At 38.5% G+C, this 11,804-nt stretch overlaps 1 protein-coding gene across 1 annotated transcript in view; it reads right to left on the reverse strand.

Annotated features, from left to right (window-relative positions):
* The window catches only part of LOC109920661 (transmembrane channel-like protein 5), a 63,693-nt gene that overhangs the window by 30,444 nt on the left and 21,445 nt on the right, over positions 1 to 11,804 (reverse strand). The window contains exons 6-12 of the mRNA XM_048609657.1: positions 10,760 to 10,929; positions 8,340 to 8,415; positions 8,043 to 8,140; positions 6,042 to 6,137; positions 5,855 to 5,930; positions 4,722 to 4,855; positions 2,736 to 2,912 (exon numbers count right to left, since the gene is read on the reverse strand). Of these exons, the coding sequence (XP_048465614.1) occupies positions 2,736 to 2,912; positions 4,722 to 4,855; positions 5,855 to 5,930; positions 6,042 to 6,137; positions 8,043 to 8,140; positions 8,340 to 8,415; positions 10,760 to 10,929 (827 nt within the window). The remainder of the gene's footprint in view (positions 1 to 2,735; positions 2,913 to 4,721; positions 4,856 to 5,854; positions 5,931 to 6,041; positions 6,138 to 8,042; positions 8,141 to 8,339; positions 8,416 to 10,759; positions 10,930 to 11,804) is intronic.

Below are 11,804 nucleotides of genomic sequence, written 5' to 3' on the forward strand. Positions count from 1 at the left end.
GAAAGTCTCTATTCAGAATAAGTAATTTAAGAATTTAATTCTAAATAATTAAGTAAGTTAGTTACTCAGGAAAAGTAAGACCAGAGAATGAAAACAGAAAATGCTGGAAATCACAGAAGGTCAGGCAAGAGAGCAGGTTATTGTTTCGAGTCTAGATGACACTTCATCAGAGCTCTGTTAAACTGACCGCATACTTACCTCACACGCCCGCCCACACCTCCTCCAGACCACTTACATGACCCAGAACTGAGCCGAAACCCCCTCCACCCCGACCTGGACCTGACATGACTCCTGGACCTTGCAACTATCTTTCCCTTAGTGTAAAACACCAATGTATTTTATATATTGAGAGGAAAGAAATATGTAATTACTTGTCATACAGAATAAAAACAAAGTTGCTGGAAAAGCTCAGCATGTCTGGCAGCATCTGTGAAGGAGAAAACAGAGTTAACGTTTCGGGTCTGGTGACCCTTCCTCAGAACTATTCTGAGGAAGGGTCACCGGACCCGAAACGTTAACTCTGTTTTCTCCTTCACAGATGCTGCCAGACCTGCTGAGCTTTTCCAGCAACTTTGTTTTTGTTCTTGATTTACAGCATCTGCAGTTCTTTCGGTTTTCATACAGAATAATGTTGTTTTCCCTTCACATTAGTATGCTTGTGAATTGATTGAATCAATCTCATCTTTGGCATCCAGTGATATTTGGTTGCTTGTACAAAGGCAAGTCATGAGTGACTCCGAATGTTCCCCAAATTAATATCAGCAAAATTAAAGCCATTCTACCATAGTGTCAGAATCTCTGCACCCAAGCCATGAATTCATCTGTAAGACCATAAGATATAGGAGCAGAATTAGGCCATTCGGCCCATTAAGTCTGCTCCACGATTTGATCATGGCTGATATGTTTCTCAACCACATTCTCCTGCGTTCTCCCTGTAACCCTTGATACCCTTACTAATCAAAAACTTTCTCGATGGCTTGGCCTCCACAGCTTCACTGCCCTGACTGAAGAAATTCCTCCTCATCTCAGTTCTAAGGGGTCGTCCGTTTACCCTGAGGCTATGCCCTTGGGTCCTAGTCCAATCTACAAGTGGAAGCATCATCTCCATGTCCACTGTATCCAGGCCTCTCAACATTATGTAAGTTTCAATGAAATCCCCGCCTTAAACCTTCTAAACTCTATTTAGTACAGACTCGGAGTCCTCAACCGCTCCTCACGTGACAAGTCCCTCATCCCCGGGATCATTCTTGTAAAGCTCCAATGCCAGCACATCTGTCCTTAGATACAGAGCTCAAACTGCTCACAATATTCCAAATGCAGTCTGACCAGAGCATAATATAGCCTCAGCAGCACATCCCTGAGGCTCAGCAGCACATCCCTTTCCCATTTTTTAGTCAGGCTGAACCCAACTATCCTTAATTCCAGTAAAAACTGAAAGAACTGCGGATGCTGTAAATCAGGAACAAAAACAGAAGTTGCTGGAAAAGCTCAGCAGGTCTGGCAGCATTTGTGAAGGAAAAAACAGAGTTAACGTTTCGGGTCCGGTGACCCTTCCTCAGAACACTTAATTCCAGTGTTCTTTTTGATAATGAGCTCAGTTATCTTTGCTTCTCCTCATCTTCACATCACCAATAGCTTTTCCTGATGAATATTCAGCAAAAACAGATGACACCAGTTTCCAGTTTAGGTTGATGTTGTCCCATGTGTGACATTAGTGCAAGTCTCAACCGCATAACCAACTGCAAATCTTGCATATGAAGAGTGTTGGAAAGATGGATAGAGATGGTGACTTTATACTGGGCTCACTTGTCCTTAATTCTGTTCTCTTCAAGTTTCAAAATTGCATGCTGACAAAGACTTCTCCATTTAGGTCTCCTTTGTTACTACATAAGGTATCGGGATCCAATTTTCAATCTGAGGTGCACTTTCAGATTGTCTTTATATCTGAGTTTGGGGTGCCCTGTGGTATGGATTCCCCATGCTCAGTTTGCTGTAGACACTGCCTTTGTTATTTGGGAATCCAAATTGTGAACCATGAGTAACCCAGCGAAGCTGACCTCTGATGAGCATGCTTTCAATGTCAAATGTGTAGAAAGATTGCTGCAATTCAAGCAGGTGGGTCACCAGTAATTTCTCAAAGATGACTAGCGAAGGGCAATAATTGCTAGCATTGTCATGAATGAATTAAAAAGGAGTCTCCCTCTGTGACAAACCTTAAGCATGTATCCTCTGAACCCTCCACTTTACTCACTGTCTTTCCTATTCCTCTTTCTCTTTACTAACTGAATTTCATCATATTTTCTGACATTATTCATTCACCTCTGCACATTTGTGAGAACTTTACTATTTGAAAACTACTGCATTAAATACAATTTGTTACTGAGAGATAAATATACGCAGTGACACACTACAGATAAGAACACAATTTACTTGATGTATTAAAGTAACATTAAACTGCATAAACAGAAATCCCTGCATCATTGTCACTCAATTGTGCATGAAATTAATAAAGGTGATTTTATTGAATCATTCTATTTCCTTACAATTGTGACAATTTGTAAGGGATTAAACTGAATAATCTTGCATCATGTTATCAGGTGATGATTTGATCTGACGGTTTGGTATCTGTGCATGAGATCAAATTAATCTTTTCACAGCGAGAGGAATACTTATGCAGATAAAGCAATACATCTGCAGGTGAACTAAATAGTAGGAAACATGATCATAATACTTACAACACAATAATTGTTAAGATGAAGTAAAATAGTGGGTTCATAATCAAGTTATTGTAACACCATACAAGCCACTGCAGGTGATAAACCGTTTTTTGTATCACAGCAATGAAGTGAGAAATGGTACTGTAGGGCACATTTAATCCTCTAAAGGGTCCACAGAGTTTGGAAGGCTTCCATCTGAGGAAAACATTTTAATATACATAGAAAATTAGCAGTTAGTGACATTTGCACTCGAGTTACTTTGCATATCACAGCATCTGAAATAAAGCAACTTCTAGTACAATGAGGCACCATTTTAATAGCTTGACTCAGGTATGAAAGTGTCTCTTGATAAGCATACAATGTCATTAGGACACAAAGGACAGGTCACCAAAGGTGAATCAAAATCAACTTAGAAATTACATTGTTGACATTTTTCTTGTTTGTCTCCACACCAGATTACTGACTAATTTGATGTATTTAATATCCTTGACATCGTCTCTCCAGAAGCCTACCCTTGACTGATTAATGATCTGAAAATCCATCTGAATAAACAGAAGGGATTTAGCAGAAACAAGGTTTGATTTAACGGTTCAAAAATAAAAGTCTGTCAGCATTGCTATTCCCGTAGCTATCGTCTGATAGAATGGTGGATAGGGCAGAGAAATCAAAACAGCTACAGAGAACTGCAAAATAAATAAATGCAACATTAACAGGATACAAGTGAAAATAAAACTGAAAATGCTGAAAATCTGTAACAAATATATAACTTCATAAGCCACTTTTGGAATGAATCAGAAGTATTTGCTTATAATGAAGCACCTAACTGTGGTTTACATGGTGTCAAGTTGAATGAACCCTAAAGATATTCCCAGATAAGGCCATGATATCAATAAAGTGGTAATATTTGTAGGATTACCCCTGGTTTCTGCTATACAACAAAGTTCAAGTCAAATACACTTCAGCTTTTAGGAATGTTTTGTATTTATCAAATTCTGTGGATTGATTTTCAAATAAGATAACATTTGCAATTGTGCAAGATATATCCTCTGATTGTTTTGATAAGACAATTAAGTCAACAATGTAGATTGAGCAAAATAAACTTGTCCAAATGATACAGTAAATCAAATTAAACAATTGCATTTGAGTTAATAATAAGGTCAAATTATCTTGTTTCTTTTTACAACGAAAGCAGCGCTGGCTCAGCTGCTGTAACTTTCATAGAAATGCAGTAAAATCCACACTGAACAGGTAAACAGTAATGTCACAGTGGCAGAGCAGGAAATGTTCAGAGGAAATTCTGAGCTTTGCACTTTAGTTGCCATCTCTGACTTTCCATCTTAAAACAGCAGCTACAAAGTAAAAGCAGCAAAAATGCTCAAGATCTGAAGGAATCCTGAATTTTTCAGGGGATCTAAACAATTTGGAACTTTCATTGTGCTCACAAAGTTTTCAGAGACCATCTAGTTCTTTCTGTTCAAAGCTTTCTCCTCTTCCCTGTGACTTGTTGTTTTCATGCCCTGAATAAGGTGAATGTCATCATAGTTTCAGATCATAGGCTGGTCTTTCAAGGAGAGAGAGAGATAACTAGTGTTGAGTTTGGATGAGGTGTAGAGTTGAGAAGGCAGGGCCTTCCTGCTGATCTCAGCTGGTATGGGAATAAACCCATGCTGTTTACAGCACTCTGCACCACTAACCAGCCCTACGAGCCATCTGATCTACTTGGTAACCATACCAATCTTTTGTTTCCTCGGAGGCTCCTCACAGTTGATGTAGCTGCTATGGCAGGGACAAGGGCCTTACTTGAAAGCTGGCAAGTAAATTATACTCTTTAAATTAAAAAAAGTGTTTTATAAGAATACAGGATATTGGAAAAAGGAGCATTGCTGCAGCACTTGTCCTCCCCTTTAAGCATTGAGAGTGTTTATTATTTAAGGTGTAATATAAGCTTTCGTAAAATATATTAAATAATGCAACTATGTTAGGTAAAAAAAAAAGAACTCTTACTTCCACACAGTTACTCCTAACAAGCAAAGTACCCCAAGGAAACCAGGAAAGAACAACAGGAATATAAAGATGGTCGTCATATGAGAAGCTCGCCATGCTTTGCGAGGAGGCTGACAATTCATCATTAGGCTAACCTAAACATACAATTCACAGTGTTAACAATTCACGGTGTTAATCAGTTAATCAGTCAGTGTGCTTCTTCACATTAGCAAACATTCAGAGTATTGAGAGTGATATGATTCACAAATAACTGTCAATATATTATATCACAGCTGCACATCACAACATATACGTATACGTTGTGATTTATATAATTATATCTTTACTTATATATATATATCTCACTGGCAGTAAAATACAACATGCAAACTTCATAATTTACTGATTGTAAGTATGCCACATATATAAGATCTAATTTTTTTAAAAAAAGGTATTTTTATACTATAAGGAACTAAAAAAAAAACCAATCCAAGACATCATGCATGCTATTAGGAATTATACGTTAAACTTGGATATGCTAAGTTTTTCAGGAATGAATGACTGCTAACTCTCAAACACCAAAGTGTAGATCATTATACACTCATTGTGTATTTTATTTAAGCTATTCCGAAACATGGAATATTCTTCTTTGGCTTGTTGCTCTGATAATGTCACTGATTACAAAACATGTAAATAACAAACAAAAAATTAGAAATTGTTGGAAAAACTCAGCAGGTCTGGCAGCATCTTTGGAGAGAAGCCAAAGTTAACGTTTCGGGTCCAGTGACCCTTCTTCAGAACTGATGTAAATCAGTTGCTTTGTATAATCAAAACTGTACATCTAAAATTCTGATATTACTTGACCAAATTAATGTATTATTTCATTAATTACATACTCAATTCATATCTTTTGACGTTTGAAGTGTACAGTTTGATTTATGATAACTATGCAATAGTATAATGTGATATCAAGCAAAGAAGCTTTCACAGTTCCAAGTATTGCCGTTAAATTAAAATATTTTTAATAGTCATGCATGAATCCTACTAATCCTAACAATTTATTTCGAGGCATTACATTGAACCAGTAATTATACATTGGTGATACAGTCATTAACATATGTAAAATTCACTGTAACAGTGAATTATTTCCATACCTTTTTAACATGAAATATAATGAAGAACTTTATTATTTGTATTGCTGGTAAAAGAGGTGCAAAGAAAAGTCCAATCCTAAAATTTAAGTTTTTAAATGAAAATTAATGATGAATAAACAGTATTGAAATAAATGTGTATAATTCTGTACTTTTTTTGAAAAAATGAAATCCATTTAAATATACATACCAGGCCAGAACTTGAGCATAGATTAAACCTAAAACATTCCTTGGAATGTCGAATTCTGGTTTTCCAAGTTTATGGCAGCAATGTGTTCCCATGATGCTAAAAGCAATTTAGAAACCAAAAGTTAAATTATTGATATTCCACTTTAAGTACTGATGCTGCATTATTCCAAGACATTTCAAACATTACTGTTAAAGTAATTAATGACACAATTCCATTTGGAAGGTAATAAATAATAAGTACTTATATGAAAAGTTTTTAATGAATTGAAACAATGCGTAATTTAGTTTCCGATTCTGTGGTACTGTCATGGCCTGAATCTAAACAAAGATAATTTTTCAGCTGATTGAAAAGCAACCATGTAGAAGGATGGTCGTCTCATTCCTCTGGACCAAACCTAACAGGATATTTCAAAATGCATTACTTTTCCTTTTCTAGTTTCTAGAAAGTAGGGCAGTGCATGGACGTGGATTCACTAAACAGGTAGACCTAATTTTGGGTGACAGGATACCTGACCAACAGAACACAAACAATGTCGACTTCACCAGCCTTATCTCTGGGACCCCTGTCAGGAACAAGTGCTTAATATGATGGTAAGAGAGCCACTGATAGTGCTCCCAGTACTAGAGAGCGGGAAATCATTTCATTGCTGTATCTATGTGGAACAGATATCCTTCTCCAGCAGCTCTTCAGTATGAATAGCACCACCAGGAGCATTGGCCACTAGTCAGTCCTACCTGGAGGATTGTGCCGAATCCTCAAATTGAGGTGAATGTGGGCTGGATGAGTGCTGCAGGGAAGGTGTTCACTGGGAGGGTCAGGAATCAGAAGAACAGGACGGTGATACAGATTGGGTTCTTCTCCACTCTGTGTTGGGTACTTTGATTGGGCGCTGAGTGCCCGTGAACAAGTGTTTCCCACCCATCCCCTCCCCTCGCCAGTAGGTCATAGGCAAACCCAACAGGGTTTTCTATACAGTTTCCCCTAAAGGTGCTGCTAAAGAGCTTCCATTTGCTTTTGAGCAGGAAGGCAGCTCCCTGACCTTAGCATGATAGGAGTTGAGGCAGAGTTCCTCACACCCACCTTCCTGTCACCAATCTCACCTCTGGGCAGTGGGAGGTTTCAAATCCTAACCTACAAGGTAATAATCTCAGTTATACTTTCAATGTTTAACAGAAAATAGAATTGAAAGATAAAAGCAACACTCCTATGCTCCTAACAATGATGGGTAATCCTAAAAAGCAGGACAAAACAATGGAATGGGCAAGTACATAATTTCACCAAAATGGACCTGATTATGTTGGAAACAGGTTACCAAGAATGCCATAAATAATGACATTAGTTAATTGGAGTTGATACCACAAAATGCAAAGTAGAAACTTGCCTTATTTTGGTGTGGCTGGCATGCACTGTGGGACAAGCTACTTACTCAATCAGACATGGATTGTAAATGTTACAAATTCTGTTCTAATTGAGTACACATATATGCATGTCTTGGGGTGCCTAAATAAGAACCAGTTTCCAACTTTCTCTAACTGGTCAGTGAAGGGGAACATAGTCTAAATGTATGCTGTACACGCCATGTGAATAAATCCCTATGATATACAGAGAGGCTCCTGTTTCTGCTTCCACCAGCCAATGAAAGATTACCAGATTCGCATGGGCAATGGTAAATAGCCACAAGTTCAGGTGCTGGGATGGAAGATCCAATGGTGTGAAAATCACCTGGTTAAATTAGCTTTGTTAATATTTATCTATGGGGCTTTTAATGGATAATAGTATAATTCCAGCCATACAGTGATTCTTAAATTCATTTCCAGAATTTTGTATTTCCGCTCCCTTTCGATTGTTTAACTTGCTCGTTACCTTCTAAAAGATTTGTCAGGCATGACCTTCCCTTGATGAAGATTTATTGCATTAATCACTGGATTGAAATAATTAATTTATTTTGCATAAAATTGCTTCGTTTTTCTTGATGTAAGAGAACATATGGATACATCATACCTTCGAATGAACTCCCCAAAGAAGGAACCCAGTAAGGAGAAGATAAAATCAGTCACCACAAGTCGGTACAGATCTTGACCAACAAATGTTTCCCAACACTGTTAGCAAAACAAATAATTTATTCTTTAAGTTACAAAGTGAACATACCTGCATTAAATATTGAAGATAAAATACTACATATATTATCATATTTAAAGGTAATTGAAGGGACAAAGAATTAAAAAACTCCTTCTTCATTCAATAATGAATTGGGTTTAAAGTAGAATGAACATGATTGAAAATATATTTGGTACATGCCTCTACGGTGTTTGCTACTGTCACCAGCCAATAGTAACATAGAACTCCAATTACTGACATTTTCAATACAACGTTCCTGTAAGAGAAATTAGCTTATTTAATCCTCAGAGTTATACATTTCAACATTACAAAATGATTATTCAATGACGATATCTAGAGTACTACAAAAAAATCAATATAATGTCTGATATAACAATGTCCCAGATCTGATAAAATTTGATGCATACGTTAGATTTACATTCAGAATTTTTATGCCCTATACACTAGCATGTTTAACACAGTAAAGAGAGTGAATTTTCTTTCGGAGCTGCTTGAAGTCAGGGTGACATACATGCCAGGTGTCACCAATGTTAAAAGATATATTTCTCAGCACGTTGAAGTCATTAGCAAGGCCAGCATTTATTGTCCACATCCAGTTGCTCTATGAAAGTTGTGGTGGGCCTTTTCCTTGAACAGATCAAGTCTAATCTTTTTAAAGTGACTTGATACTTTTTGTTGTTGTTTGTGAGACCATTTCAGAGGGCAGTTCAAGTTAACCACATTTACATGGGACTGAAAACACATTTGTGCCAGTTTGAATTTTATGCTTTTATCTCCCTAAGTCCGATTAGAATCAAGCTTTTTGGAGGGTTTGTTGCTACAAAGCCTAGCAAGTTGTCTCGTCCTATGTTACCAAACTCGCCTCATTAACTTTTTACTGCACCCTATGGTGTCTATGTCATATGTCCATCCCATCTTACCAGACGCCATTCCTGGAACAACTCAGCAGATATCCTGGAATTGAATGGCAAACCTTATGCCTCTGCCCCTTTAAAAGCCCATTCTACATAGGGGCAAGCTCTGCCAGTCCAGAGCTACCCTGCACAGTTCTGGACATTTGCCCTGGCATGGCTGGCAGGGAGATAATGGTGCCCCATTTTGTTGGACAATGGTGCCAATGCAGGACCTCCTCTTCCCCCAGGAGTAGCATTGGAGACCATAGCCTCGGACAATGACAGCCTGGTCTGAGCTTGTAACCCAGGTTAAAACGGTCTCAGCTGTCTGGACAAATGTCAGTATTCTTCCCCACTCTGGAAGATTAGGTTCCATCATATTCTCTCTGATTCCTCACACTCTCTCTGTCTCTTCAACTGTGTCTATCTGCCACCAAGGCTCGTTCTCTACTATTCTCACTATTGCCTGTGAAATTCTGCCCACTCACCATTACTCACCCCAAACCCAACACCACTAACACTACATACCCTCTGTGCTTGGACACATCCCCATCTGCACCAAAAGTAACAGCTGTAGAACACAATTTCATTTCCCTTAATACCTGCCTGTCTCTCATTCCATGAGGAAAACATCTCACAATAGGGCAAACAAACAAAAGAGGCATGGTGAGCTCCCCAACATTCAACTCCATATCCATTGTGTGGAGAGGATCCGAACTCTGACCACACAAGTGTCTGGCGAACCATATCCAAACCATTGGACTGGTATTGGAGGTTGTCATAGACTTACTGTGCTGGAAACCCCTCAGCAAAGGCTTTTAACCCCTTGTTATAACTGAGGCCTAATGACAACCATGACAAGCTTCCTGGTTTTGCATCAGTATTAAACGGCAAAACAACACAGAAGTAATATGAGTCTGGTATCTCAGGCAGAGAGAGCAAGGCACAAAGAGGTGAGGCAATGCAACGTAGGGCAGGGATTCTGTGAGCATGCAGGTCGGCTCAGAGTGAGTAAGTGCAATGAGAGTGAGTGAACATCCTGGAAATACAGCCAGGTGCAATTCTGAGCTGTGGGTGTGTCCCCGAGCGCACAATGGCCTTGCTGCAGCTTTATGATGAGAGTTCCCGATGCAGCACTGAAGTGTAGCAGTGTCCTGTAAGTGAATCAGAGATATGTAACAAGGGCTCTAGAAGCTGACATGTGTCAGATGCCAATGTCCACATGGCTGGTGTCCATGGAGCATGCTGAGATGTCAATGCTCAGATTCCAACATGGAGATTGTTTGAAGCAAGCGGTGAGCTAAATTCACCATGTACTCGCTCTGCCTACCATGTCAGATTTTCACAACATCTAACTGGTTTGGCTCATTTGTAAGATAGGAAACTGGCTGGGTCAGCATTTATTGCCCATCTCTGGTTGCCCATGGGAAGGTGGTCTTCAGCTGCCTGTTTCAATTGCTGCAGGTCCATTTCCAATTCATGTTGCTGCTGCAGGCCCCAAAACTCCAAATTTAAACCACCACAGTGTGTGTGTGTGTGCTGTTAACATTTATTACCTGAAATTGCAAAAGCAGGCTTGTTATTGTAAACAGGAAATATTCCCAGTGATGTCATCAGCTTTAGTGTTCAAATAAAACTGGTCACTCATGGCGATATTCACCTTCGATATGATAGGATTTATTTTAAAGATAAATTTGAAACGAATACCTTATAATGAGAACATACGTCTCATCCCGGGGATATTTGAATCTTTCCATTGAACCAAGGAAGGAGAAGAATAAAGGTATGAACAGATTGATAATTGCCACCACAAAAGGTAAGATCAATGTCGAAGCTTGCTTGTATAAATCTTCCTCTGTTGGATTTTTTTGAATAATCTATAAAAATTTAATCAAAAGATTTGTTTTGTTTCTTTAATAATTTAGAATACTTCTTAAATATTGTGTATTGTGCCTTTCCATTATCATTATCTTAACAGATCTGTCCCTCTTTCATACACTGGGGGCAGTTCAGAATTTACCAGGAGATATTTTCATGCATACTTTCAAAAAATAAGTTATTGTTGATTTTCAATAACATTCTATTGTATTTTGGCATGGCTTCCTTAAAACTAACAAAACTTTATTTGTAAGACACAGGAATAGAAGTAGACCATTCAATGACATCATGGCTGACTTGATAATCCTGAACCCACTCTCCTGTGATTTCCCCATAACCCTCGATTCCCTCATTGATTGAAAATCCGTCGATCTCAGCCTTGAATATATTTAAATGACCCAGCCTCGACAGCCCTTTGCAGTAAAGAATTCCACAGACTCATCACCCTTTAAGAGAAGAAATTCCTCTTGATCTCTGTCTTAAATGGGTGACCCCTTAGTCCAAGATTATATGCCCATTGGTTCTAGACTCCCCTAAATTAGGAGCAGCCTTTCCGCATCTACCTTGCCCTCTAAGAATTGATAATTGTGCTTCAATGGTAGTGTCCCTACCCCTGGTCTGAGAGACCTGCATTCAAGTCCGACCTGCTCCAGAGGTATGTAATACCATTTCTAAGCAGGTTGGTTAGAAAAATAGGTTAAATTATAAAAATAATCTGACAGTTTTAATGAGGTTGCCTCTCATTCTTCTGAATTCCAATGAGTACAAGCCCAACCTATTTAACCTGTCCTTGTGAGAAAGTCACTCCATATCCAGAATCAACCTAGTTACCCTTGTTTGGACAACATCTAATGTGAGTATAAGAGACAACAAG

This window comes from Rhincodon typus, chromosome 21 (assembly GCF_021869965.1).
Source record: "Rhincodon typus isolate 14 chromosome 21, sRhiTyp1.1, whole genome shotgun sequence".
NCBI classification, from domain to species: domain Eukaryota; kingdom Metazoa; phylum Chordata; class Chondrichthyes; order Orectolobiformes; family Rhincodontidae; genus Rhincodon; species Rhincodon typus.